This window comes from Gallinula chloropus, assembly GCF_964237585.1.
Source record: "Gallinula chloropus genome assembly, chromosome: 35".
NCBI lineage: Eukaryota > Metazoa > Chordata > Aves > Gruiformes > Rallidae > Gallinula > Gallinula chloropus.
In genome coordinates this window covers 481,796-509,378 of record NC_140120.1, presented here as the reverse complement: position 1 = coordinate 509,378, position 27,583 = coordinate 481,796, and the positions used below count along the sequence as shown (strand labels likewise).

Below are 27,583 nucleotides of genomic sequence, written 5' to 3'. Positions count from 1 at the left end.
CCAGGTAAAGAGACTTTGCTTTGAATTTTCTGCTCGTGCTCTGGGTGGCAAGTGTGAGCTGAGCTCACTGCAGAAGGCAGTGCAAACTCATTGGTCATTAGGACTTGTCAGAGCATCTCCTGAGCCCTGCACACACAGAGGTTCCCTGGGGCAGTGCCCTGATGCCAGGAGGGGTCTGCAGAGCAGAGCTGAGCACAGAGCAGGTTGGATGAGGTCTGTGAGCACAGAGCAGGAGGTGACATGGACAAAGAGAAGCAGCTCCAGGTACAGCTACAGGCAGCAGAGACATTGTCAGGGAGGGAGAAGGAGCTGCTCCCAGAAATGGCCTGGCAGTGGGGATTTGGTACCTCCCTGACATCCATGGCAGAACAGACCCTGATGTACTACAGTCAAAAGCAGGGTGTGATCACAGAGCGTCCAGCACAGGGCAGCTGAGACCAGAGCTGATAGACAGAGTAGCTCTACCCATTCTGCACTCAAGGGAAGGTTTCACTTGCACTGCAGCAGCAATGTCAGGGAGTCCTGACAGAAGAAACACTCCTCAATTGCAGTCAGGAGAAAACCAAAGCTCCAAAGCTCTGCTCTGCCCTCAGGTGAAACTGGAGTGACAGTGCTGAGAAGCTCATTCCTATCCACAGGGGATTTAGTGTGAGATCACATCATCCTTTGATTTACTGACTGCTGTCAGGCAGGACTGAGTTCTTGAGAGCCCACAGCTGATCTTCCTCCCAGCAGTGGCACCCTCAACCCAGCACAAAACAAACCTGCCAAAAGGGGCCTGACAAAAGTCTTCCTGAATCCAGAGAGGCAATGTGAATTGGTAGAGGTTTTCCTCAAAAACCATTTACCTGTTTTCTCACTGCCTTTTCCTCCTTGGATAGGTCTCCACACTTGATGGAAGCAGATGTCCAACAGCAGCAGCTCCATCAGCCAGTTCCTCCTCCTGCCCTTTGCAGACACACGGGAGCTGCAGCTCCTGAACTTCTGCCTCTTCCTGGGCATCTACCTGGCTGCTCTCCTGGGCAATGGTCTCATCATCATCACCATAGCCCATGACCACCGCCTCCACACCCCCATGTACTTCTTCCTCCTCAACCTCTCTGTTACTGACCTTGGCTGCATCTCCACCACTGTTCCCAAATCCATGGCCAATTCCTTGTGGGACACCAGGGCCATTTCCTACACAGGATGTGTGGCTCAACTCCTTTTCTTTGTGTTTTTGATGACAACAGAGTTCTGTCTTCTCACTGTCATGGCCTATGACCGCTACGTTGCCATCTGCCACCCCCTGCACTACGGGACCCTCCTGGGCAGCAGAGCTTGTGTCCACATGGCAGCAGCTGCCTGGGCCAGTGGGTTTCTCAATGCTGTGTTTCACACAGCCAATACATTTTCCCTTCCCCTCTGCCATGGCAATGCTGTTGACCAGTTCTTCTGTGAAATCCCCCAGATCCTCAAGCTCTCCTGCTCAGATGCCTACCTCAGGGAAACTGGACTCATTGTGTTCAATGTCTGTTTAGGTTTTGGGTGTTTTGTGTTCATTGTGTTGTCCTATGTGCAGATCTTCAGGGCTGTGCTGAGGATCCCCTCGCAGCAGGGACGGCACAAAGCCTTTTCCACCTGCCTCCCTCACCTGGCCGTGGTCTCCCTGTTTGTCAGCACTGCCATGGTTTCCTACCTGAAGCCCCCTTCCATCTCCTCCGTATTTCTGGACCTGCTAGTGGCATTCCTTTACTCGGTGTTTCCACCAGCAGTGAACCCCCTCATCTACAGCATGAGGAACCAGGAGCTCAAGGATGCTGTGTGGAAACTTATGACTGTTATTTTTATGCAACTGTAAACTGCTCACGTTACCAACCACGTAACTCACACTATGACCATTTCCTATGTAGTAGGGTTTTTTTGGTTGTTGGTTTTTTTGGTTGTTTTGGTTTAGTTTTCTTTCTTGGTTGTGTAAGCTATAAAAAAATAATGCTTGCTCATCCCATTCATAATGAAGTATCTCCTGGTCTTGTGTGACACAGAGACTGTGCTCTCTTTGCATTATGTCTACCTGCAAAGGCCTAGTTTTGTCTGATTTTTTATTTTCTTAAAGTTATAAAAAGATTATAAGCATATATTTTAGCAGCTGTATCACTGAACTACTTGTCTGGAATGGCAATGATTTCCCACCAGGACAAAATGAGAATTGCAGGATTGGTACTCAATGCAGAAGAAAAAATATTCACCTTCCACTGTACCTGCATTACTGTCAGTGTGTCTCTTTCATCTCCCTCATCATGCAGGTGTTTCCACCTCTCCTGATGATATGGCCATGACTAAGGACAGATTTTCAGCAGTCTTTCTGGTGGAATGTGTTTCATTTTGCTCATGGGCTTGCACCTCCACATGGTCTTTGGTTATTCAGATGCTTCTCAGCTCTTTAGTTTATGTTTTGAGCTTCAGAGACTTATAAAATGTCCCATCTTTCAGAAGTCAAATGAACTGTTCTGTCAGAAGGTCAGTGTGTTGATATGTGACCTTTCTATGTATCTGATTCAAACTGTTCTGGGAGAGAATCTCCTCTGAAAGCTGACCCCCTGCACACGCTGCTTGGCCGTAGCAGCAGCTGAGGAGAGAGATTTCATGGGTATTAAACTGTGTCATGTTGAACTGCTGTTTGTTGTCAGAGAAATCTGTCTGTGCCTGTGAGCACAGATGATGCCAGGAAAAGTGTTGGGAGTCCCAGGAGGCCAGTGAGGGAACTTCTGGGTTTGGGGAAGAGGAAGGTTCTCCATACAGGGTTGGATCTGCAGAGACTGCTTTTCCTGCCTGTCCAGATCTCTTTAGGTGACCTCAGGACCAGCCCCCATTGCACATGCTGCTGAACTTTCTTCCATGATCTGAGATGTGACAGAAACATTTTTCCTATGAAAAAATCCTCCATTGTGATACTCCTTTGAAATTTTCATCACTCAAATAAAACCTCTCCAATTAGTTATGCAATTTCTATTGAATTTAAAGAAAATTACGTGGAAAGACATGCATGTAAGGGCTTTCTGGTTGTTAATGAGCCCCATGGTGTGTTTTCTTCTGAGTCCACAGACCTCAGATACCAAGAGGAGAGTGAAGAAAACTCTCAAGATATCAAAGTCAAGAATAATCCTCAAATTGTCTTGAAGCATTCAGTGACCCCAGTGGGAACCATTATTGACCAAGCCTCCCCATGGGCTCGTTAGAGCAGACAACTGGAGATCATGAGGAAAAACACAGACAAAGCACAGGCAGCTCTGATGCTGAGGACACCCTGGCTTGGTCTGATGAAGCAGAAATGCCAAGCGCTGAACCCCAGCCCCTGGGCAGGGAGATCCTGACCCTCACCTGTGTCTCAGGGAAGGACGGAGTAAAACACATGGTGACCTCCCCTCGGGTGGGTGCAAGGAGGCAACGATGCTCCATGGCCGTGAGGACAATGTGTCTCCTCTGCGGCCTCTGTGGCAGGGATATCAAGCCATAGGCAAGAGGGCAAAGACCTTGTTTCTCTCAGGTCCTTTCAGCCTGGGCAGCACACTTGGGCATCTGCAGGACAGACCATATCACATTGCCACCTGTTTTCCTGCAGGCTGTAGGCATCAATGTCCCTCCCCCACAACCCTGTCACCCTACAATATCCCTGCAGTTCTGCTGTCTCTCCCTCCTCACCAGCTTATCCCAGAAACACAAAGCCACCAACTCATCCACACTTGCTCTTGAGTGACATTTTGCACCACAGCACTGTCCTCAGAATGACATTTCTTTATCTTCATTCCCACCCTGTCCTTCAAAGCTGCAGTTTCACACAAACTTCCTTTCTTGTTTTTATTCCATGTTGCACAGAGTGGGTTTCCCTCAGACTCCCCTTCCCCAGACTAAAGAAGCTTGGTGTCTCAGCCTTTCCACAGAAGACTCCTAGCCATATCTGGGCAGACTTTTATCTGACAACGTGACAGTTCCTCCCCTTCCTCCAGACCGGGGAGCCCCACACTGGGACTGACTGCTTCAGAGGTGGCCTCTCTGGTGCTGAGTCCAGATGGACCAGATGGGCCCTTCTCTGCGTAGCCACACTCCTGACAGTGCAGCCCAATGTGCCCATGGTCAAATTCCTGTTCAGCATCTCTGACTGCTATGGCTTCCCCTGGAATGACCAAATTCTTCTCCTTGCAGCCAGTTCTCCACCCATCATCTCTGAGCTGCCTTGATGTGGGGCTGTTGTGCTGGAAACTTTTCTCATGGTTTCACCTCATGGGGGCGACAACATGAAAATTAATTCCACCCCAGATAATTAAGATCAGAATAAGAAGATCTCTTCTGGATGGGAATCTTCTTGATGTTTTTACTCAAATCTAATCCCAGAGTTTCTCAAGGTTGGTTTGAAGTGACACTCCATTGTGTCAATGGTTCCTGTGTGCTTGCAGGTGGCTCTCCAACTTGGGGTGCCACTAACCAAGTGACAGCAACAGGTGTTAAAGAAGGTGAGAAATAAGAAATAAAACCAAGAGATCCTTTCTAAATGACATTGGAGTGGGCCACTGGAAGAAGCCTCATGTCCTCACAGCCTGCTCCCCCTTGTCTTGGAACAGAACCACTCTTGTAGCTGTCTGAGGGTCAATATAGGAGGGCTCAACTCATGAGAATGCTTTTGGAGGACAGTGATGATGTTACTAGACTCTGACAATCACAGAGTACCCAGCTGAAAGGGAACTCAGGGACTATTTGGTCCAACCATTTTCAGCAAGGGCTCAGTCTCAAGAAAAGCACCACACAGACCAACTGGCCCCACCCCCCATCCCACTGACTCTTACAAATGTCTGATGTTGGGGAATCCATCACTTCCCACGGAACATTGTGCAAACCCTGGTTCTCAGGGTAAAAGTTTCTTCCTATGTCCTTGGGAATCTCTCCAGCAGGAACTTGCACCCATTATTCCTCAGCTATTTCATGTGATTCCTTCTAAAAACAGGAGTCTCTCCCTTCTTTGTAGACAGCCTTTCAGTACTGGAACCTGTTGGTGAGGTCTCCCCTAAGCCTTTTTGTTCTGAAGGCTGAACAAACCCATCTCCCTCAGCCTTTCCTCAGATGGCAGGCTGCCCAGGCCTTGGGTCATCTTTTTGGCCCTTCTCTGCACCTTCTCCAACCTGCACAGAACTTCTTTCTTTTTACAGCAGCGACCAAAACTTCACCCAGTATTCCAGGCATGGCCTGACAAGTGCTGAGTGGAGTGGGACAGCAACTTCTTTATGTCTGCTGGTGATCCCCATGCTGAGGCACCTCAGAGTTGTTTGCCACAGCAGCACTCTGTTTATTCCTAGTGAGCTGCTTGTTCACAAGAACCCCCAGGTCCCTTTGCACAGAGCTCTTCTCCATCCAGGTGGATCCCAGTCAGTGCTGCACTCCTGGGTTATGCTTTCTTACCTCCTAGACCCCACACTTGACCTTGCCCACTCTTCCAGCCTGTCCATATCTTCCTGCTGGGTGGCAACCCCTTCCCAAGTGTCTACTTTCCCTGCTGAGTTCAGTATGTTCTTCAGGGGAAGAACAACCTCAGATACCAGTATATGTTGGGGACTGGCCTGTGGAGAGCAGCATAGGAGAGAGGGACCTGGGTGTCCTGGTGCACAACAGGGTTACCATCAGCCAGCAATGTGCCCTCCTGGCTAAGAAGGCTAATGGCATCCTGGGGTGTTTTAGAATGGGTGTGGGTAGTAGGTCAAGAGATGTCCCTCTCCTGCTCTCCTCTGCCCTAGTGGGATGGCACCTGGAATGTTGTGTCCAGTTCTGGGCCCCTCAGTTCAAGAAGGACAGAGAACTCATGGAAAGAGCCCAGTACAGAACAATCAAGAGGGTTAAGGGAGTGGAACACCTTCCTTATGAGGAAAGGCTGAGGGAGCTGGGCCTCTTGAGCTTGGAGAACAGGAGACTGACGGGTGACCATATCCATGTTTATAAATAGATGAAGAGCAGGAGTCATGAGGATGGAGCCAGGCTCTTCTAAGTGATGGTCAGTGATAGGACAAGGCACAATGGGTACAAGCTGGAGCAGAGGAAGTTCCATGTGAATGTAAGGAGGAACTTTTACACTGTGAGGATGACGGAGCCCTGGGACAGACTGCCCACAGAGGGTGTGGAGTTTCCTTCTCTGGAGACATTCAAACCCACCTGTGTGATTTAGTCTAGATGATCCTTCTCTAGCAGGGGAGGTTGGACTGTGTGATCTTTCAAGGTCCCTTCTAATCCCCAGTGTTCTGTGATTCTGTGATTCTGTGGCACTACTTCTATCACCTGTTGCAAAGTCTCCTTTTCCTTCAGAAGTGCCATTCCCATTTCCTTACTTTAGCGGGGGGTGGGGCTGGTGTTGGGCTTTTTACAGTGTAGGACAAAGGCATTTTCTCCTCATTCCCTTTCCTGCTATTCCAAACACACCTGCTTTATTTCTATCCATGCCAGTCCCTTCCCTTCTGCAGATGAACAGGCTGAGGAACAACAGCTCATTCCCAGGAGCAAAATGAGCCAGCAGAAGAAGGATGAGGCAAAGCAAGATGGCCCATTTAAGATTGAACATGCTTGATCTCAGCACTGGCATAAATGAGACCTTTCTCCTGCCAAGCACTTACTTTCACACCCCCTCAGCACCATATTGCCCCCTGCTACAGCAGGGTTAGGGGGGGTTGCATGGTGTTTGGGGGTATAAACATGCTTGGGGAATTAAGACAGGGCTGGAGAGGCAGGGGGGACACTTACTGTTGCTGGGGGGGGTGTAGGGGTTGAGGCAGGGTCTTGGGGGAAGGTATGGTGGAATTTGAAGGTGAAAAGGAAGGGGTTTGGAGGAGTAATGTGGTGCTGGTGGGTATAGAGTTTGCTGGGTTATTAACGTTTGGCTGAGGGGGCTTAAGTGGTGCTGAGGAACCCATTAGTGCTGGGGAGGTGGGGCGTGGGGGACACAGGGTAGGTCTGCGGGGGACATGGGAGGATTTTTTTGGGGAATGGTGGAGTTTGAGGTTTATGGGGCATTTGAGGGGCAACAAGGTGTACTAGGTAGGTTTAAGGCTGGGCTGGGCTGGATGTGGGGGTTAAATTGGGGGGAACACATAGGTGGTCGGGGAGGTGTTTTGGGGGGAGGTATAGTGCGTACTGGGGAGAGATATATTGGGACTTGAGGGGGAAAATAAGAGGTTTGGGATTATGGGGAGTGTTGGGGGACCACCAGTGGTGCTGGGGGTTTAACACAGTGCTGGGGAGTGAGGGGCGGCACCCGTGGGTTCTGTAGGGAGCCTGGGGGTGGTGTAGGCAGTGCTGGGGGTGTATGAGTGGGATATCTATGGGGGGATCAGGGGGTCAAGGGGAATACAGGGGGGTGGGGCGTGCCTGCCAGGGTGCCTGGGAAGGGTTAAGGGTGGGCTGGGGCACAGGATGAAGGTGTGGAGGGCACCCATGATTGCAGAAGGGAGGGCACCTGGGCGGTGTAGAGGAGTGTTTGGGTGAGATATGAGGGGATTTGGAGGTGAAAATGAAGGGGTGGGGGTAATTAGGTTTTTGGGATCCACCAGGTGTGCTGGGAGGGTTAATTGTGGGGGGACCCATAGGTGATGGGAGGGGTGTGGGGATGTTGTACAAATGTTCTGGGGGTGGATATAAGGGAATTTTGGGGGTAAAAGGGGAGGTTCAGGGTAGTAATATGGTGCTATACGTTCCAGCTATACCAGTGCCCACCTTCCATCCTGGTAAAGGTCCAGCAGTACGTCCCAAGCAAAAGGTGTGAGGGATGGCAGATGTTCCTGGCCTGAAACCTCCCAGGAGTACACAAGCAGCCCCATAAATCTTGAGGCTCATGAATTCCCAGCCAAGGGAACAGTCCTAACAGTGCCAGATGTCATTTTCTGGCTCTTCCATAGTCCAACATCCAACATGCTGAACGTCCAGCAATGGAGTCCCAGGGTCTCTAACACCTATTGCTGGCATTTCATTGAAGGCACCACAAGTTGGAGAGACACCTGCAAGCACATGTGGACCATTAAAAAGATGGAGTTTCCCTTCAAAAAGACCTCGATAAACCTTCAGAGGTGACCCAAAATTGGCCAAAGAGGGTGTTCCATGCCAATTCCATCAAGCTCAGCATAAAGGGGGCTGGTGGGGGGGAGGAGTACAGGGCTCCGAGCTGTAGGGCCTGAGCTGTGTGGTTTGGTGAGAAACTTCACTGTGCATCACCAGTGTGGTATAATTTACTATTTTTTAATGTTTGATATTTCCTCCCTTCCCCCTGTCTCCAATCCCCCCCACCCCACATCATCCTCCTAGAGAGAAATTGGCCTCTTGGTCCAGCTCTTGGCTGGAACGAAACCAGGACAAAAGGTTCCAGCACAACACCCACACATCAAGACAGGCTCAGACATGACGGGTGGAGAACAGGCTGCGGGGAGAAGATTTTGGTCATTCCAGGGGAAGCCATAGCAGTGAGAGGTGCTGAACTGGAATCTGGCCATGAGCACATTGGGCTGCACTGGGAGGAGAGTGGCTGCACAGACAAGAGCTGTTCTTGTCCATGTGGACTCAGCACCAGTGAAGACACCTCTGGAGCAGTCAGTCCCAGTGTGGGGCTGCCCAGTTGTGGAATGTGGAGAAACCCTTGTGTGGTCACAGAAAGTCTGACAAGATACAGTGAGGGGTCTTGTGTGGAGAGGCTGAGAGACCCGGGCTTCTTTAGCCTGGGGAAGTGCAGCCTGAGGGCAGCCCTCTTTGTGCTACAGTGAAAGAATGTAAGAAAGGAAGTCCACGTGAAACTGCAGCTTTGAAGGTCAGAGTGGACGTGAGGATAAAGAAATGTCATTCTGAGGGCAGTGCTGTGGTGCAAAATGTCACTTTGAGGAAGAGTGGGTGAGCTGGTGGCTTTGTGCTTGTGGGAACAGCTGGCTAGTATGGAGACACAGCAGTACAGGCAGGGACATCGTGGGGTGAGAACATGGTTGGGAAAGGGGATAAGGTGCCTGCAGGGAAACAGGCACAGGTGTGGGGAACTGTAGGATGGACTGTGGTACAGATGGCCGAGGGAGCTGAACAGGCTGAAAGGGCCTGATCGAAACGAGGTCTTTGTCCCTTTCGCTGTGGCTGATTTCCCTGCCACAGAGGCCTCAGAGGAGACACATTGTCCTCGTGGCCATGGAGCATCATTGCCTCCTTGCACCCACGCCAGGGGAGGACACCATGTATTATGCCCCTGTCCTTCCATGGGGTCACACTGCCCACATCCCAAGGAAGAGTCCTGAGACACAGGTGGGGGTCAGGATCTCCCTGCCAAGGGGCTGGGATCAGCACTTGGCATTTCTGCTTCATCAGACCAAGCCAGGGTGTCCTCAGCATCAGAGCTGCCTGTGCTTTGCCTGGGTTTGTCCTCATGGCCTCCAGTTGTCTGCTCTAACGAGCCCCTGGGGAGGCTTTGTCAGGAATGGCTCCCAGTGGGGCCTGTTAGTGCTTCAAGGTACTTTGGGCATTACTCCTGACTTGAACTTCTTGGGAGGTTTCTTGAGTCTCCTTTTGGTATCTTGAGGTCTGTGGACTCTGAAGAAAAGACACCATGGGGCTCATTAACATCCAGAAATCCCTTACAACCATGGCTCTTCAACACATTTTAATTAAAAACATTAAGACTTGTATGACTAATTGGAGAGGTTTTATTTGAGTGATGAAAATTTCAAAGGAGTTTCACAATGGAGGGTTTTTTCATAGGAAAAAAAGTTTCTGTCATATCTCAGATCATGGAAGACAGTTCAGCAGCATGCTGCAATGGGGGCTGGGGCAGAGTTGTCCTAAGGAGATCTGGACAGGCAGGAAAAGCAGTCTCTGGAGATCCAACACTGCATGGAGACCCTTGCTCTTCCCCAAGCCCAGCAGTTCCCTCACTGGCCTCCTGGGACTCCCAACACCTTTACTCACATCATCTGTGCTCACAGGCACAGACAGATTTCTCTGACAACAAACAGCAGTTACACATGACACAGTTTAATACCCATGAAATCTCTCTCCTCAGCTGCTGCTACGGCCAAGCAGCGTGTGCAGGGGGTCAGCTTTCAGAGGAGATTCTCTCCCAGAACAGTTTGAATCAGATACATAGGATGGTCACTGATCAACACAATGAACTTGTGACAGAACAGTTCACTAGACTTCTGAAAGATGGAACGTTTTCTAACTCTCTGAATATCAAAGCAGAAACCAGGTAGCAGAGCAGCATCAGAATGACTAAAGAGAAAGCTGAGGTGGAAATCTGTAAGCATACATCCAGTCAGTCTGTAGAAAAGGATGTCCTTAGGCATGGCCACATCATCAGGAGAGGTGGAAACACCTGAATGATGAGGGAGATGAAACAGAGAGATGAGTAGTAATGCAGGTACAGGAGAAGGTGAGTGTTTCTTCTGCTGCCATGGGCACCAATCCTGGAAATTCCTGCTCCGTCATGGTGGGAAAGAACTGCCATTTCATTCAAGTAGTCAAGTGATTCAGCTGAGGAATATGTGCTTGTAATTTTTTATAAATGTAATAGAAAAAAAAAAAAAAAAATAAAGGAAAGAAAGTGGCGTTGTCCAGGCAGACATGATGCAAAGAGAGCACAGCTCGTCATTACAGCCTGTCTGAGAACCACAAGAGCAGGAAATACAGCAGGAATGGGATGAACATGCACCATGATATTATAGCTCAGACATACTAGAAGAAAAAATTAAACAACTAAAATAGCTACAAGACTAGTCCTAATGTGAGTTAAATGGACAGTGATAAGCAGAAGAAGATGAGATGACTTTTGCTGCTTAGAAACATAGAGTCATGAGTTTTCACACAGCATCCTTGAGCTCCTGGTTCCTCATGCTGTAGATGAGGGGGTTCACTGCTGGTGGAACCACTGAGTAAAGAAACGCCAATAACAGGTCCAGAAATAGGGAGGAGATGGAGGGGGGTTTCAGGTAGGCAAAAATGCCAGTGCTGATAAACAAGGAGACAACAGCCAGGTGAGGGAGGCAGGTGGAAAAGGCTTTGTGCCGTCCCTGCTGCGAGGGGATCCTCAGCACAGCCCTGAAGATCTGCACATAGGACACCACAATGAACACAAAACACCCAAATGATAAACAGAGACTGAATGCAAGGACTCCAGTTTCCCTGAGGTAGGCATCTGAGCAGGAGAGCTTGAGGATCTGGGGGATTTCACAGAAGAACTGGTCAACAGCATTGCCCTTGCACAGGGGGAGGGAAAATGTATTGGCTGTGTGCAGCACAGCATGGAGAAACCCACTGGCCCAGGCAGCTGCTGCCATGTGGACACAAGCTCTGCTGCCCAGGAGGGTCCCGTAGTGCAGGGGGTGGCAGATGGCAACGTAGCGGTCATAGGCCATGACAGTGAGGAGACAGTACTCTGTTGCAATAAAAAATACAAAGAAAAAGAGTTGAGCCACACATCCTGTGTAGGAAATGGCCCTGGTGTCCCACAAGGAATTGGCCATGGACTTGGGAACAGTGGTGGAGATGCAGCCAAGGTCAGCAAGAGAGAGGTTGAGGAGGAAGAAGTACATGGGGGTGTGGAGGTGGTGGTCACAGGCTATGGTGATGATGATGAGGCCATTGCCCAGGAGAGCAGCCAGGTAGATGCCCAGGAAGAGGCAGAAGTGCAGGAGCTGCAGCTCCCGTGTGTCTGCAAAGGGCAGGAGGAGGAACTGGCTGATGGAGCTGCTGTTGGTCATTTGCTGCTGTCAAGTGTGGAGACCTGTCCAAGGAGAAAAAGGCACAGTGAGAAATTAGGGAATCTTTTTTGAGGAAAATCCCTTTCACTACTATGGAATGCCCTCAAATTGACTCTCTGGATTCAGGAAGACTTTTGTCAGGTCGCTTTTGGGAGATGTGCTGTTTTTTGCTGGCTTGAGTGTGCCACTGATGGGAGGAGGGTCATCTGGGTTAGGAACTGGGGGTCCTGAGATGAGGGTCAGCTCAGTGCCAGCCCCACCTATGGACGTGCCCAGTGCCCCAAGTAACGATGGGACAAAGGCAGCAAGGACAGGAGAGGAAACAGCAAGAAATGCTGCAGCCAAGGCTATAAGGACAGGGACAGACTGACAGGCACTCAGGGGTTGCTCCTCACTGGGTTTGGGCTGCCAAGAAGAAGACTCTGAAACTCTGGAACTCTGGGTGTAGAGTCTGTGCTGGGTGGTAGAAACAAAGGGGTTGCTGTAGGAAAGTGTCAGCAATGTAGGGGATGTCAGGGAGGTCCCACATCCGCACTGCCAGGACATTTCTGTGAGCAGCTCCATCCCCATCCCTGATAATGTCTCTGCTGCCTGGATCTGTCCCTGCAGCTGCTTTTCTTTGCCCAAGTCACCTCCTGCTCTGTGCTCACAGACCTCATCCAACCTGCCCTGTGCTCAGCTCTGCTCTGCAGACCCCTCCTGGCATCAGGGCTCTGCCCTGGGAACCTCTGTGTGTGCAGGGCTCAGGAGAAGCTCCAAAGTCTTAATAAGAATTGAGTTTTCATTGCATATTCTTTGGGGAGAAATAAGTTCTCTCAAGACTTAATGAGAATCGAGATTTCATTGGCTATGACTGAGGTGAGAAGTAAGTTCTCATCTACAACAGTCAGCACAGCCCACAGGAGAGGAAAAGCCAAAGCAAAGACTCAACCTACAGGAAAATGTTTCCTTGATGTTGTTCTTCAATGTACCATTGGAATTTCTCAGGGATCAGATGGAGCTGGGAGAAGACATGATCCATGCAGCACATTATTACTGCAGAACAATCTTATGCTCCTCTTCCCTGGGTCACTCCTCCCACTCTCCATTTCCCGGTGCAAATCTCACCAGACAGCCCTAGTGCTGACCCTGGCAGCAGCAGAGTCCCTGCCCCAGCACACAGCCCCCGGGGCGCAGGGACCCTGCTCACAAGGACAGCTCTGGGCACCCCTGGGTGCACACACTGTTTCACACCCCTCAGCCATGCCCAGGAGAAGACAGCTGTCCTGCCCTGTCCCTCTGATGGGGCAGAAGGGCATCCCTTCCAGGCAGCACTTCCTGGTCCTAGAGAGAACCTGTCCTCCTGACAGACCCCACACACTGCCCCATGTCCCAGCTTTAGGAGATCCCTCCAGGAACACAACCTGCATTGCCCTGCACCCACAGACATACCAGGGAGAGATTTCTCCTCCAGTGAGCTCTCAGCATCCATCAGCTCTCTCAGCCTCACAGGTCTCCCCTCGGTGCCTCCAGGCAGTGTCCCCAGCCCTGTGTGCTTGGCAGAGGAGCTGCTCCTGGCCAGAGCTGTCTCTTTTCAGGAGCTGCTGGATTGCCATGAGCTCCCTCCATCCCAGGAGCCCGGCCCAGCTCCCACCAGAGGAGCAGGTGAAGCTGTCACGTACTCCATCCCCTCTGGACTCCTTCGTGGTGTCTCTGGAGCTCAAAGGAACTAACTTGGAAAGATACTGAAGTAGTTTGTAATGTTCCCTCCCTTGTCTGGGGAGCAATCCTTGTGTCCATCAGAGTCGTTTCTCCTGATCAAACCAGAGTTGGGCAGGACAATCACCTTTCCTTGTCTCCCTATGAGACACGACCCACAGGAAGGGACAAGGAGGGGTCTCTTTCCCCCTGTGAATGGAAGGGAGTCAGTCCAGTAACTCCAGACCCTTCATCCCTGCTTTGCAGCCCTGGGGCTGGAAGGACTTGCTGCTCTGACCTATGGCTGCCACAAACCCATTGGAGTTTCAATTCCTCTTGCCCCAGTTCTGGTGGCACAAATAAGCACCTTCTGTATGGGAGCTGCTGGTCACAGCTCCCTTAGGAATGGAGGCAAGTTGTAATTTACTCTTCTCCATGAGAGTGAGCCTCATCAGATGGAAAGTGGGTGTCACCCACATTTGCTCATACCCAAAACTGAAGACCAGGAATGACTCTTTTGGAGCCTATGGGAGAGGCTTCTGCTCTCCCTGGGTATTTGAGAGACAAATCCAGCATTTTCATTTACCTTGTTATAAATCTCTCCAAACTTCTTTTACTTCTGCAGCACTTTTCCATACCCAGAGGCAGCAGATGTCCAACAGCAGCTCCATCAGCCAGTTCCTCCTCCTGCCCTTTGCAGACACACGGGAGCTGCAGCTCCTGCACTTCTGCCTCTTCCTGGGCATCTACCTGGCTGCTCTCCTGGGCAAAACTTTAATGATCATTACTGCAGCCTACGACCACTGACTTCACATGCCCATGTATTTTTTCCCTTTCCACATCTTTTTCAATGTGTGGTGTTCACCAAAGCTGCTCAACCATTCCTCCTCCTCAGCTGCATAGTGAAGAGAAGATATAACAAATGCTCAAGATAAGGAGAGGGAGAGATCCTGCAGTGGTCACTCTCATGGGCAGAGCAGGCTCGACACAACAACAAAACTCATCTAATGCTGTCCTTCCTCTGACTGAGTCACACAGGGGACAAGGAATGGGTGTTGGGGTCATCACTGCCATGTTTGCTTACCTGATGCCTCCGTCCATCTGCTCCCTATTGTTGGGACCTGGTGTTGGCATTTCTTTCCTCATTGGTTCCTGCAGCACTCAACCCCTCACTTACAGCATGAGGAACCAGGAGCTCAAGGATGCCATGTGGAAAATGATGACTGGATGTTTCTAAGCAGCAATAAACTGCTCATCTTCTTCTGCATATCGCTGGTCATGGAACTCACATTAGGACCACTCTGTATTTAGTAGGGACTTTTCGTTTCTGTGGGCTTTTTCCATCTGTTTTGTCTCTGATGTAATAACACCTTCATCCCATTCCTCATGCAGTGTCTCTGGTCTTGTTTGACTCAGACATGGCAGCAGAAGAAACACTCCCCTTCCCCTGTACCTGCCTCACCATCAGTCTGCCTCTTTCATCTCCCTGGTCAGTCATGTGTTTCCACCTCTCCTGATGACACAGCCATGCCTAGGGGCAACTTTTCAGCAGACTGGCTGAATGTGTGCACTTCACTTTGATCACAGGATTCCAGCTCTGCTTGCTTTTGGACATTCAGATGCTGCTCAGCTCTCTGGTACTTCCTTTGAGTTTCAGAGAGTTGGAAACGTCCCATCTCTCAGCAGTCTAATGAACTGATCTGTCAGGAGTTCAGTGTGTTGAAAAGTGACCTTTCTATGGATCTGATTGAAACTGTTCTGGGAGAGAATCTCCTCTGAGAGCTGACCCCCTGCACACGCTGCTTGGCCGTAGCAGCAGCTGAGGAGAGAGATTTCATGGGTATTAAACTGTGTCATGTTGAACTGCTGTTTGTTGTCACAGAAATCTGTCTGTGCCTGTGAGCACAGATGATGGGAGGAAAAGTGCTGGGAGTCCCAGGAGGCCAGTGAGGGAACTGCTGGGCTTTGGAAGAGCAAGGTTCTCCAGACAGGTTTGGGTCTCAATAGACTGCTTTTCCTGCCTGTCCAGATCTCCTTAGGAGACCCATGTCCATCCCAGAATGCTGCTGTCATTTCTTCTATCAACTGAGCCATGACAGGAAATACCCGTGAAGGAAAAATATCCTCCATTGTAATATTGCTTTGAACTGTTCATCATTAAATACCTAACTGAAATCCAATTATTTGTAGAAGTCTGGATTTTTTTAATGAAAAGGTCTTGAACAGATATGCTTTTTAAGACTTTCTGTACTTCCATGAGCCCCATGGTATATTTGCTTCTGAGTCCACAGACCCCAGATACTAAGAGGAGAGTGAAGAAACCTCTGAAAATGTCAGTCAGACCTAATGCCCAAAGAACCTTGAAGCGTTCATGGGCCCTACTGGGAGCCATTACTGACAAAACCTCCCCATGAACATCTAACACCTCACAACTGGAGGCCATGAGGACAAACCCAGGCAAAGCGCAGGCAGCTCTGATGCTGAGGACACCCTGGCTTGGTCTGATGAAGCAGAAATGCCAAGTGCTGAGCCCCAGCCCCTGAGCAGGAAGATCCTGACCCTCACCTGTGTCTCAGGGCTCTTACATTGGATGTGGGGAGTGTGATGCCAAAGGTAGGACAGGGGTGTGACACATGGATGCCTCCCTAGGTTGAGTTCAAGGAGGCAATGATGTTCCATGGCCACGAGGACAATGTGTCTCCTCTGAGGCCTCTGCAGGGACATCAGCCACACCCAAGGGCTGTGATCTCATTTCTATCAGGCCCTTTCAGCCTGGCCAGCACCCCTGACCTTCTGCACCACAGCCCATCTCACACTGCCCGACACCTGTGCCAGTTTCTCTGCAGGCTGCAGGCACCCAACCCCTTTCCCTATCTTGTTCTCACCCCACCATGTCCCTGCCTGTACTGCTGTCTCTCCCTCCTCGCCAGCTGTTCCCACAAAAACCAAGCCACCAGCTCATCCACACTTCCACCAAGTAACTCCAAGCACCACAGCACTACCCTCAGAATGGCATTTCTCCATGCTCATAACCCATCTGCACCTCTAGTTTTAATTGCCATTCATTTGAAAAGGAAATTTCAAGCTCTCTGGAGCTACCCCTATACTCTCCTCAGACTCCCCTTCCCCAGGCTAAAGAAGCCCAGATCTCTCAGCCTCTCCACACAAGACCCCTAACCCTATCTTAGCAGAATTTCTTTCAACCTTGTGACTGTTCCTCCACACTCGTCCTGAGCTGGGGACCTCCCACTGATGGACTCTCTGCTGGTGTCCACAGCAGTGCTGAGTCAACCTGACAGTGAGTGCCTTTGCCTGGGTGGCCGTACTGCTCCCAGTGCTGCCCAACATGCTCATGGCCAGGTTCCTGTGTAGCAGCCCTGGCTGCTGTGGCATCCCTCAGAACGCCCAAAGCCTCCTCCTTGACACTGCTGCTCCACCAGTCATGTCTGAATTCCCTTGATGTGCGGGTGTTGAGGTTTAACCCTGCTCACTGATGATGTCATCATGCATGGGAGAGTCTTTTGGGCAGTTGGCATCAGCTGCCCTGGCAGTCCTCCCTCACAACAACCAGTGCGCCCTGAGCTTAATTTCTAGTGCAGCAGCACGTGAATCAGGAAGGGCCTTGATGCTGTGCAAGCACTGGGCAGCAATGAATAAATTATCATGTGTCACCAGTGCTGGATTGGTCACACAACAGGACAATGTGTTGGTTCTACCCCTGTTGTGGTTATCCCCTGATGCAGAACATCACAAGATCAGAAGGGGCAGATCAGCTCTGGTTGGAAAAGTTCTTGAGTTTTCTCTTTGTAAAACCACGGAGGGTTTTGCCAGGGTCTGCTGGAAGTGAAGCTCCGATGTGTCAGTGGTTAATGTGTGAGTGTAGAAGCCTCAGCTGACTTGTGGTGCCTCAGCAAGAGGCATTAAAGGACATGATAGAAAAACAATAAAAAGAGGAGAGAGTGCTGTAAATGCTTGTGGTGATTCAGCCCCAAACAGTGTCTCAGCACCACACACCACTGGCTCACTCCCAGAGGAGAAAGAGACAGAGCCTCTGTCGGTTGGGTTAAGGAGAGTTCACCGAAAAAAGCACCATGAAACTAGAACAATAAACAGCCCATGACACTCATACCCGGTGAGAACACAGAGTACCTTACCCACCTGAGGATTACAGAGTGCTGCAGGACAGGAGGACCAACCCAACACCCCAGCTGCACTCAGACTGCCCTGGAGGCACCCAGGAGTGGTGCCCAAACCAGCTCCTTTATGGAGAAGTGCTGTCAGGTGGTGTGGAAAACAGCCAGGGCTAACTCAGCGTCCCCAAGCAGCCAGCACAGGTGAGATAACTGTGGCCTGACCAGAACCAGGATAATATCCACCCCATTTTGCTCACTATCTACATCATGCCCAGATGGGTTTGCCTCTGCACTCCCAGTTGCTTTGTTTCCATTGCTGCAACCACCCCCACAGGGCACCCCAACAGGAGTTGGCCAGACACCTCAGCCACTGTCGGTGCTTCTTCCTTTCCCCAATCTATTACTGCCAGGCAGTTGGCATATGATGCTGGTGCACTCCACACAGACTTACACCACATGGGTGAGGGACATTGGACTTCATCAGGATTGGTGGGTAGCTGCAGATCATCAGGATCATAGGAATTCATCTCTCACGTGGCTAATCCCCTCAAACACTGCACACTCTGCTCTGTGGTCATGCACTTGCCTGGCCAACACATGACATCTTCACTGAACGGGTACCTTTCCCCCACACTGGACAGAAGTGGCCTCCAGAGGCTGAGGGCTTGAGACTTCTTTCCAATCACCTTGTCAATGGCTCCTTCTCTGGACAGGGATCCCAGCTGCTTGGCCTCCCTGCCTTCTAATTCCAGGCTGTGTGCCCCATTGTCCCAGCATCGCAGTAGCCAGGGGGTGATGTGCTCCCCTGGAAGGCAGCTGGAATCTTCTCTCACTTCTCCCAGCTCACTCATGTACAAGGGTCAGGTTATAATGCTCACTCCCGGAGGAGAAACAGACAGACCCTCTGTAGGCTGGGAGGAGGACAGTTTACTGACAAAATCACTGTGAAAAAAATGATAACAACACATCACAAACTACACTGACATCCAGTGATAACAGAGAGTACTTTACTGACCAAAGGACCACAAGGTACTGCACAACGCAAGGACCAACCAAAGGCCCCACTCACACTCAGACTGTCCTTAAGGAAAGCATGAGTGTCCCTCCCCAACCAGCCCCTTTTATGGGGGAGAGATGTCAGGTGGTGTGGAAAACAGCCTGGACACACTCAGCTCAGCTCTGCTAACTCAGGTCACCTCTGCTAACTTAGCTCACCTCTGCTGGCTGCTTGGCCAGAAACAGGACAGCTGTGCATTTAATCTCCCCTGTTTGTCACATATTTCTACCTGTCCAAAGTCAATTCACAGTGTCTGAAATCATTGCTCCATCTGTGATCTGCACACCAGTGCTTCTGTTTGCTCTCTAGATTTCCCTTCCCTTCCCCTTGGGCCTTTCAGACACCTCTCAACCATCCAGCTGCTGCTCTGAGTTTCAGGGAGTTAAACCCTTGCCTTTCTGGCAGTTGTCAGACTCATTCTGTCTTTAGCCAGCTCTTGAGTTGTGGTGATTTCACAGTCTCCTTCCTCACTAGAACATCTCTCACAGGGTTAAGCTTTGTGGCAGGTGAACCTCACTGGTGGCAGATTGCACTTGGCACAGAGTGAGGAGTGTTTGATTTAATGGTGAATCTTGTCAGGTTTCTTGTGTTGTTGGGAAAATAACTCCCTGTGTGCTGCCTGTGTGCAGCCAGTTCTCTAAGGAAAGCAGGGGAGCTGGTACAGAGGGGCTGGAATGCCCCACTGCGGAGTGCAGAGAGAGACCTGATGTAAGGGCAAGGGATGCAAGTCCCAGTTGGCTGCTGAGAGTCATGGTGGGCTTGTGGAGATGTGCAGCAAGGGTGTCCCCACTGCCTCAACAGCCCCTTTTTCAGACCAGTCCAGACCTCCTTAGGAGGCACCCTGGATCAATCTCAGTCAGAGGCTGTCACCTCTCCTCTACAGTGAAAATAATAACCTACACCCTTAAAAAGAAATCAATTTTACTCTGAGCTCCCTTTGAAACAGCTTCAATGGTCTGTACATCTCTTGAAGACTTGAAGATAATTACATGAAGAGACATAGCTCGTTAGGGCTTGCTTTTTACTTTTAATGAGCCCTGGGGTGCATCTGGTGCTGAGTCCTTGAAGCTCAGGTACTGAGAGGAGATTACACAAAAAACTCCATGTCAAAAGCAGAAGCCAAAGTACCTGAAGTATTAATGAGTCCCACTGAGAGCCATTGCTGGCTGAGCCTCCCCAGGGACTCGTTAGCACAGGTAATTGGAGGCCATGTTGGCTGGTAGGCAAAGGCAATGTACAAGCAGCTGAGATGCTGAGCAAGCCCTGGGTTGGTGTGATGAAGCAGAAAGGCCAAGCCCTGACCCCCAGCCCCAGGGAAGGCAGGTCCTGTCCCTCAGGCATTGCTCAGGCTCTTCCTGGGGCAGCATGGGGTGTGTAATGCTGAGGGAAGAACAACAGGATGAGAGTTTCTCCTCATAGTTGGTCCAAAGCCCAGCTAGAAATTCATCTCTCCTCCATTTAAATAAAAGAAAGAGCAGGGAGACCCTCCATCCCCTATCAGATTCAGGAGGAAACATTGTGGAGAGATGAGGACAAGGCTGAGGTGCTTAATGAAATCTTTGCCACTGTCTTTAGTAATAGGAGCAGTTGTACAGAGAGAATCCCATTCCCTGAGCTGGGAGACAGGGACAGGGAGCAGAATGACCCCACCTCAATTCAGGAGGAGATGGTCCTGCTGCACCACAGAGATGTGCACAGACCTGTGGGGCTGAATGGGATGCAGCCAAGGGTGCTGAAAGAGCTGGCAAGGGGGGTTCACCAAGCCACTTTCCATCAGTCCTGGCTGACTGGATCAGTCAACGTAACCCCCTATATAAGAAGGGACAGAAGGATGATCAGGGAAATTACAGGCCTCATAGTTTGACTACAGTCCCAGAGAAGCTGATGGAGCAGATCATCCTGAGCAGCATTATCCAGTTCATGAAGAACCCCCAGGTGATCAGACCCAGTCAGCTTGGGTTCATAAGGGCAGGTCCTGTTTGACCCACTGGATCTCCTTCTATGACAGGGTGACCTGCTTCTTGGACAAGGGAAGGGCTCTGCATGTTGTCTACCTTGACTTTAGCAAGGCCTTGGACACATTTTTCCAGAACCTTCTCATAGAGAAGCTCACTGCTTGTGGCTTGGAAACTGTGGTTGTTCAGCCCCCAAAAAATGGCTGAGCACCACATGCTGCTCGCTCACTCTCAGAGGAGAGACAGACAGAGCCTCTGTGGGTTGGGATAAGGACAGTTTACTGACAAAAGCACCATAAAATGGGAACAATATCAGCCCCAATTGCACTCACACCCAGTGATAGCACAGAGAGTACCTTACAAACCCAACAATAACAGTGCTGCTCCGTGCCAGGACCACCCCTCCCCAACCAGCCCCTTTGACAGGGAAATTATGTCAGTGTCCTGGTTACAGCTGGGATGGAGTTAATGTCTTTTCTAATAGCAGATGGAATGCTGTGTTTGGGAGTTGGGAGGAGAGCAGTGCTGATAACACCCTGATGTTTCTGGTTGTTGCCAAGCAGTCAAGGACTTTTCAGTTGTTCCTGTTTCCCTACTAAGGAGAAGGAAGGGGACACAGCCAGGACAGGTGACCCGAACTGGCCAAAGGGGGTATTCCATGCCAATTACATCATGCTCAGCATAAAAGGGGGGCTGGTTGGAGGAGGAGGAGGCAGGCTCAGGATGTGCAGTTTTGGGGACGGTCCCATTTTCATGAAAGCTCTGGGCTGCACAGCCTGAGTTGTGTGGTTCAGTGACAAACTGCATTGTGTATCACCAGTTTCATATATTTTGCTACAAAGTCCTGTTATCATTGTTATATCTCTCTTTCTGCTATTCTAGTAAACTATCCTTATCCCAACCTGTGAGGTTTTGTTTCCTGGGATTTGGGTTTTTTTCCCTTTCTCTTTCCTCTCCCTCCCTTCCAACTTGTCCCCCCAACTTCTTCCTTTTAAAGAACAAGGAACTGTGTGGTGCTTGGCTCACAGCTGGGGCAAAACCACATCTACTAAAATCCAAAACAAATCTGTTCTTAAGAACATGAAAATTCTTATATTAAAGTTATATTAATTGTCTCTTAAGCAACATCTGCATCAATCTATTCAGCATGATTACATTTCATTGACTCGACAGGGCCAGCAATACAACAAAGAAAATGATCAGTTTATTGCTGCTTAGAAAGATCCAGTCCCGTTTCCACAAGGCATCCTTGAGCTCCTGGTTCCTCATGCTGTAGGTGAGGGGGTTCACTGCTGGTGGAACCACCGAGTAAAGAAATACCTCTACCAGGTTAAGTGGTCTCTGGAGACTGGACAGGGGCCAACAGCTCCAAGTTGGAACAAAGTAAAGGTGACAGAGCCCTGGGACAGTCTGCTGAGTGGGTAGTCGAGTCTCCTCTCTGGAGATATTCAAGACCCATCTGGATGCCATCCTGTCCGACCCGTCCAAGGACTCTGCTTTTGAAGGGGGGGCTTGGACTTGATGATCTCTGGAGGTCCCTTCCAACTCCACTTCTGTGAATCAGTGAATCTGTAAATAGGGAGGATATTTAGAGGGGCTCTTCAGGTAAGCAAACATGTGAGTGCTGACAAAGAAGGAGTCCACTCCCATGTAAGGAAGGCAGGTGGAAAAGGCTTTGTGCCATCCCTGCTCCGCATGGATCCTCAGCAGAGCCCTGAAGATCTGCACATAGGACACCACAATGAACACAAAACACCCAAAAGCCAAACAAGCTTTGGCCACAATTTCCCTGATCGAGGCCTGTGAGCAAGAGAGTTTGAGGATCTGGGGGATTTCACAGAAGAACTGGTCAGCAGCATTGCCATGGCAGAGGGGGAGGGAAAATATATTTGCTGTGACAATATATTTAAGAAGGAATTAAAAATTATCTGTTGCTTTTTTCTGTCAGATAAATAAGAGAGAAAGTGTAAGGAACTTTGCAGACAACAAGGTCAGTGATAGAGGGGGAGAAGGTCCTCCCAGCCTCATTGCAGAGATACCCTTGCAGCCCATGCAGAAGCCCATGGTGAATGAGGCAGTTCCCCCTCAGCCCATGCTGGATGATGTGGAACAGTGATTCTACATGCAGCCTGTAGACATCACAGTACTCAGGCAGGTGCAGAGCCCTGAAGGAGGCTGTGACCTCATAGGAAGCCTGTGCTGGAGCAGGTTTGCTGGCAGGGCTGTGGAGGACCCAGGCTGGGGCAGTGTGTTGCTGAAGGAGGGCACCCCATTAAAGTGACCCACCCTGGAGCAGTTGGTGATGATCTGAAGCCATGTGGGAAGGTCTCATGTTGGAGGGGTTCATGGAGGACTGTCTCCTGTGGGTGGGACCCAAAGCTGGAGCAAGGGGAGACTGTGAGGAGCCCTCCCATGAGGGGGAAGGAGCGGCCGAGACAATGTGTGATGAACTGACCCCAATGCCCATTCGCCATCCTCCTGTGCTGCTCAGTTAGAGGAAGGAGAGAATTAGAGAGTGAAGGGGACCCTGCGAAAAACAGAGAGGGATGGTGGGGGGTGTTTTAATTTGTTTTTCTTTCCCTTTCCTCTGCTCTCTTTGATTGGGTAACGAATTGCATTGGTTTATTGAGAGTAACTCAGGAGAGTGACCACTGCAGGATCTCTCCCTGTCCTTATGTTGACCTTTTGTTACATCTTCTTATCCTTATGCAGCAGAGGAAGGGGAACGATAGATCAGATTTGTGAGCACCTGGGTCAAAACACTTCAACAAGAGGTTGAAGAGGAAGAAGTACATGGGCATGTGCAGTCAATGGTCGTAGGCTACAATAATGATCATTAAAATTTTGCCCAGGAGAGCAGCCAGGTAGATGCCCAGGAAGAGGCAGAAGTGCAGGAGCTGCAGCTCCCCTCTGTCTGCAAAGGGCAGGAGGAGGAACTGGCTGATGGAGCTGCTGCTGTTGGACATGTGGTGCCTCTGGGTATGGATGGTCCTAACTGTGACCATCTGGTGTCTTTTCATTTGGCCAAAGGAATTCCCCACCAGGCTCAAAAATGCTCCTCTTCCCAGGCAGCATTGCTCTATTGGACCTTGACCCCACTCATGTCTCTTGGACCACCTCTGGCCCTTCAGGTGACAATAGGGGTTGGTGTCTGAGCAACTCTCTCCTGGCCTCCACCCTCAGTAATTCCCATGGGCCCTGGGACCAGCAGCTCCCAGGCAGCCATGCTCCTTGACCTCTGCAGGGGGACAGAGACCCCTGTCTGTCCCTGCCTGGGGGTCCTGTCTCATGGGGAGACAAGGAACGGTGATTGTCCTGCCCAGCTCTGGTTTGAAGAAAGGACTCGAGAAAGGACTCTGCTGGACACAAGGATTTCTCCCCAGCCAAGGGAGGGAAAGTCAGTGAGAACTTCAGTTTCTTTCCAAGAAGGTTCCCTGGAGCTCTAGGGAGGAGCCCAGAGGGGATGGAGAGTATGATGTCTTCACCTGCTCCTCTTCTGTGAGCTGGGCTGGGCTCCTGGGATGGACAGTGGGAGCTCAGAAATATTGCAGTGCTGCAGAGAGACAGCTCTGGCCAGGAGCAGCTCCTCTGCCAAGCACACAGGGCTGGGGACACTGCCTGGAGGCACCGAGGGGAGACCTGTGAGGCTGAGAGAGCTGATGGATGCTGAGAGCTCACTGGAGGAGAAATCTCCACAGCCTCTGCCTGGTATGTCTGTGGGTGCAGGGCAATGCAGGTTCTGTTCCTGGAGGGATCTCCTCAAGCTGGGACATGGGGCAGTGTGTGGGGTCTGTCAGGAGGACAGGTTCTCTCTAGGACCAGAAAGTGCTGCCTGGAAGGGATGCCCTTGTGCCCCATCAGAGGGACAGGGCAGGACAGCTGTCTTCTCCTGGGCATGGCTGAGAGGTGCCCAGGGCTGTCCTTGTGAGCAGGGTCCCTGCAACCTGGGGTCTATGTGCTGGGGCAGGGACTCTGCTGCTGCCAGGGTCAGCACTCAGCCTGGCTTGTGGGCTTTCCACAGCAATAGAGACAGCAGCTGTGGGTTGAAGGAGTGACCCAGGGAAGGGCAGCACAGGTTCCCTTTTCTGTAAGAAAATGCTGCCTGGGTCAGCTTTACTTCCAGCTCCAGCTGATTCTTGAGACATTCCAAAGGGACTTTGAAAAAAAAAATCAAGGAAGCATTTTCCAGCAAGGCAGTGTCTGCTTTGACTGTTCCTCTCCTGTGGGCTGTGCTGTGGTAGATGAGAACTTATTTCTCCCCAAAGAATATGCAATGAAAACTCAATTCTTATTAAGACGTTTGAGCTTCTCCTGAGCCCTGCACACACAGAGGTTCCCAGGGCAGAGCCCTGATGCCAGGAGGGGTCTGCAGAGCAGAGCTGAGCACAGGGCAGGTTGGATGAGGTCTGTGAGCACAGAGCAGGAGGTGACATGGGCAAAGAGAAGCATATGCAGGGACAGCTGCAGTTAGCAGAGACATTGGCAAGGAGGAAGAGTGAGCTGCTCCCAGCAATGCCCTGGCAGTGGGGATTTGGTACCTCCCTGACATCACCCACCGTGATGACACTTTCCCACAGCAACCCCCTGGTCTCTGCCACCCAGCACAGACTCTGCACCCAGACTTCCACGTTTTCAGTCTGAGAAACCTGCGAGTACCTGTCTGTCTGTCCCTGTCCTCGCAGCCCTGGCTGGACTGTTTCTCACTGTTTCCCTTCCTGTCCTTGCTGCCTTTGTCCCACCATTACCAAAGCTCTGCTCTGCCCTCAGGTGAAACTGGAGTGACAGTGCTGAAAAGCTCCTTCCTATCCACAGGGGATTTAGTCTGAGATCACACCATCCTTCTATTTCCTGACTGCTGCCAGGCAGGACTGAGCTCTCGAGAGCCACAGCTGACCCTCCTCCCAGCAGTGGCACGCTCAAGCCAGCAGGAAATACACCTCCCAAAAGGGACCTGACAAAAGTCTCCTGAATACAGAGAGTCAATCTGAGGGCATTTACTAAGAATTAGAAGACGTTTTCCTAAAAGAAGAGTTCCATCACTTCTCACTGTGTCTTTTCCTCCTTGGACAGGTCTCCATACCTGACAGCAACAGATGTCCAACAGCAGCAGCTCCATCAGCCAGTTCCTCCTCCTGCCCTTTGCAGACACACGGGAGCTGCAGCTCCTGCACTTCTGCCTCTTCCTGGGCATCTACCTGGCTGCTCTCCTGGGCAATGGCCTCATCATCATCACTATAGCCTGTGACCACCACCTCCACACCCCCATGTACTTCTTCCTCCTCAACCTCTCTCTTACTGACCTTGGCTGCATCTCCACCACTGTTCCCAAATCCATGGCCAATTCCTTGTGGGACACCAGGGCTATTTCCTACACAGGATGTGTGGCTCAAATCTTTTTCTTTTTATTTCTGCTCTCAACAGAGTTCTGTCTTCTCACAGTCGTGGCCTATGACTGCTACGCTGCCATCTGCCACCCCCTGCACTACGGGACCCTCCTGGGCAGCAGAGCTTGTGTCCACATGGCAGCAGCTGCCTGGGCCAGTGGGTTTCTCCATGCTGTGCTGCACACAGCCAATACATTTTCCCTGCCCCTGTGCCATGGCAATGCCCTTGACCAGTTCTTCTGTGAAATCCCCCAGATCCTCAAGCTCTCCTGCTCAGATGCCTACCTCAGGGAAATTGGACTCATTGTAGTCAGTGCCTGCTTATCTTTTGGGTGTTTTGTGTTCATTGTGGTGTCCTATGTGCAGATCTTCAGGGCTGTGCTGAGGATCCCCTCGCAGCAGGGACGACACAAAGCCTTTTCCACGTGCATCCCACACATGGCAGTGGTCTTCCTGTTTGTCAGCACTGCCATTTTTGCCTACCTGAAGCCCCCCTTCATCTCCTCCCTATTTCTGGACCTGATATTGGCATTCCTTTACTCAGTGTTTCCACCAGCAGTGAACCCCCTCATCTACAGCATGAGGAACCAGGAGCTCAAGGATGCCCTGTGGAAACTGATGACTGGGTATTTCTCAGCAACAACCAACTGATCTTCTTCTCTGTTAATAAGTAAGCTTTATCCATATATATGTATGGATAATACTGTTCTGGGAGAGAATCTCCTCTGAAAGCTGACCCCCTGCACACGCTGCTTGGCCGTAGCAGCAGCTGAGGAGAGAGATTTCATGGTTATTAAACTGGATCATGTTGAACTGCTGTTTGTTGTCACAGAAATCTGTCCCTTCCTGTGAGCAGAGTGTTGTGAGGAAAAGTGTTGGGAGTCCCAGGAGGCCAGCAAGGGCACTGCTTGTCTTGGGGAAGAGCAAGGTTCTCCATGCAGGCTTGGATCTGAAGAGACTGCTTTTCCTGCTTGTCCTGATCTCCTTAGGAGCCCGATATCCATCCCAGAATGCTGCTGTCACTCCTCCTATCAACTGAGCCATGACAGGAAATAGTCATGAAGAGAAAATATCCTCCATTGTAATATTGCTTTGAACTGTTCATCATTAAATACCTAACTGAAATCCAATTATTTGTAGAAGTCTGGATTTTTTAATGAAAAGGACTTGAACAGATATGCTTTTTAAGACTTTCTTATTTCCAGGAGCCCTATTGTGTATTTGCTTCTGAGTCCACAAACCCCAGATACTAAGAGGAGAGTGAAGAAACCTCTTAAAATGTCAGTCAGACCTAATGCCCAAAGAACCTTGAAGCGTTCATGGGCCCTACTGTGAGCCATTACTGACAAAGCCTCCCCATGAACATCTTACACCTCGCAAGTGGAGGCCATGAGGACAAACCCAGGCACAGCGCAGGCAGCTCTGATGCTGAGGACACCCTGGCTTGGTCTGATGAAGCAGAAATGCCAAGTGCTGAGCCCCAGCCCCTGGGCAGGGAGATCCTGACCCTCACCTGTGTCTCACGGCTCTTACATGGGATGTGGGGAGTGTGATGCCCAGGGAAGGACAGGAGTATGACACATGGATGCCTCCCTAGGTTGAGTTCAAGGAGGCAATGATGTTCCATGGCCATGAGGACAATGTG

General features: G+C 50.6%; 3 protein-coding genes across 3 annotated transcripts; 2 read left to right on the top strand and 1 right to left on the bottom strand.

Moving 5' to 3' along the window:
* Positions 1–904: 904 nt before the first annotated feature.
* Positions 905–1,840, top strand: LOC311203086 (olfactory receptor 14A16-like; the record flags this gene model as incomplete). The annotated part of the gene is made up of 1 exon (XM_084277721.1): positions 905–1,840. The coding sequence occupies one exon, from the start codon at positions 905–907 to the stop codon at positions 1,838–1,840; it is 936 nt and encodes a 311-aa protein (XP_084133847.1).
* Positions 1,841–10,832: 8,992 nt separating this feature from the next.
* On the bottom strand, positions 10,833–11,732 carry LOC311203040 (olfactory receptor 14C36-like; the record flags this gene model as incomplete). The annotated part of the gene is made up of 1 exon (XM_084277677.1): positions 10,833–11,732. One exon carries the CDS (start codon positions 11,730–11,732, stop codon positions 10,833–10,835), a length of 900 nt encoding a protein of 299 aa, XP_084133803.1.
* Positions 11,733–25,647: 13,915 nt separating this feature from the next.
* LOC311203085 (olfactory receptor 14A16-like) lies at positions 25,648–26,589 on the top strand (the record flags this gene model as incomplete). The annotated part of the gene is made up of 1 exon (XM_084277720.1): positions 25,648–26,589. One exon carries the CDS (start codon positions 25,648–25,650, stop codon positions 26,587–26,589), a length of 942 nt encoding a protein of 313 aa, XP_084133846.1.
* Between the last annotated feature and the right edge of the window lie 994 nt (positions 26,590–27,583).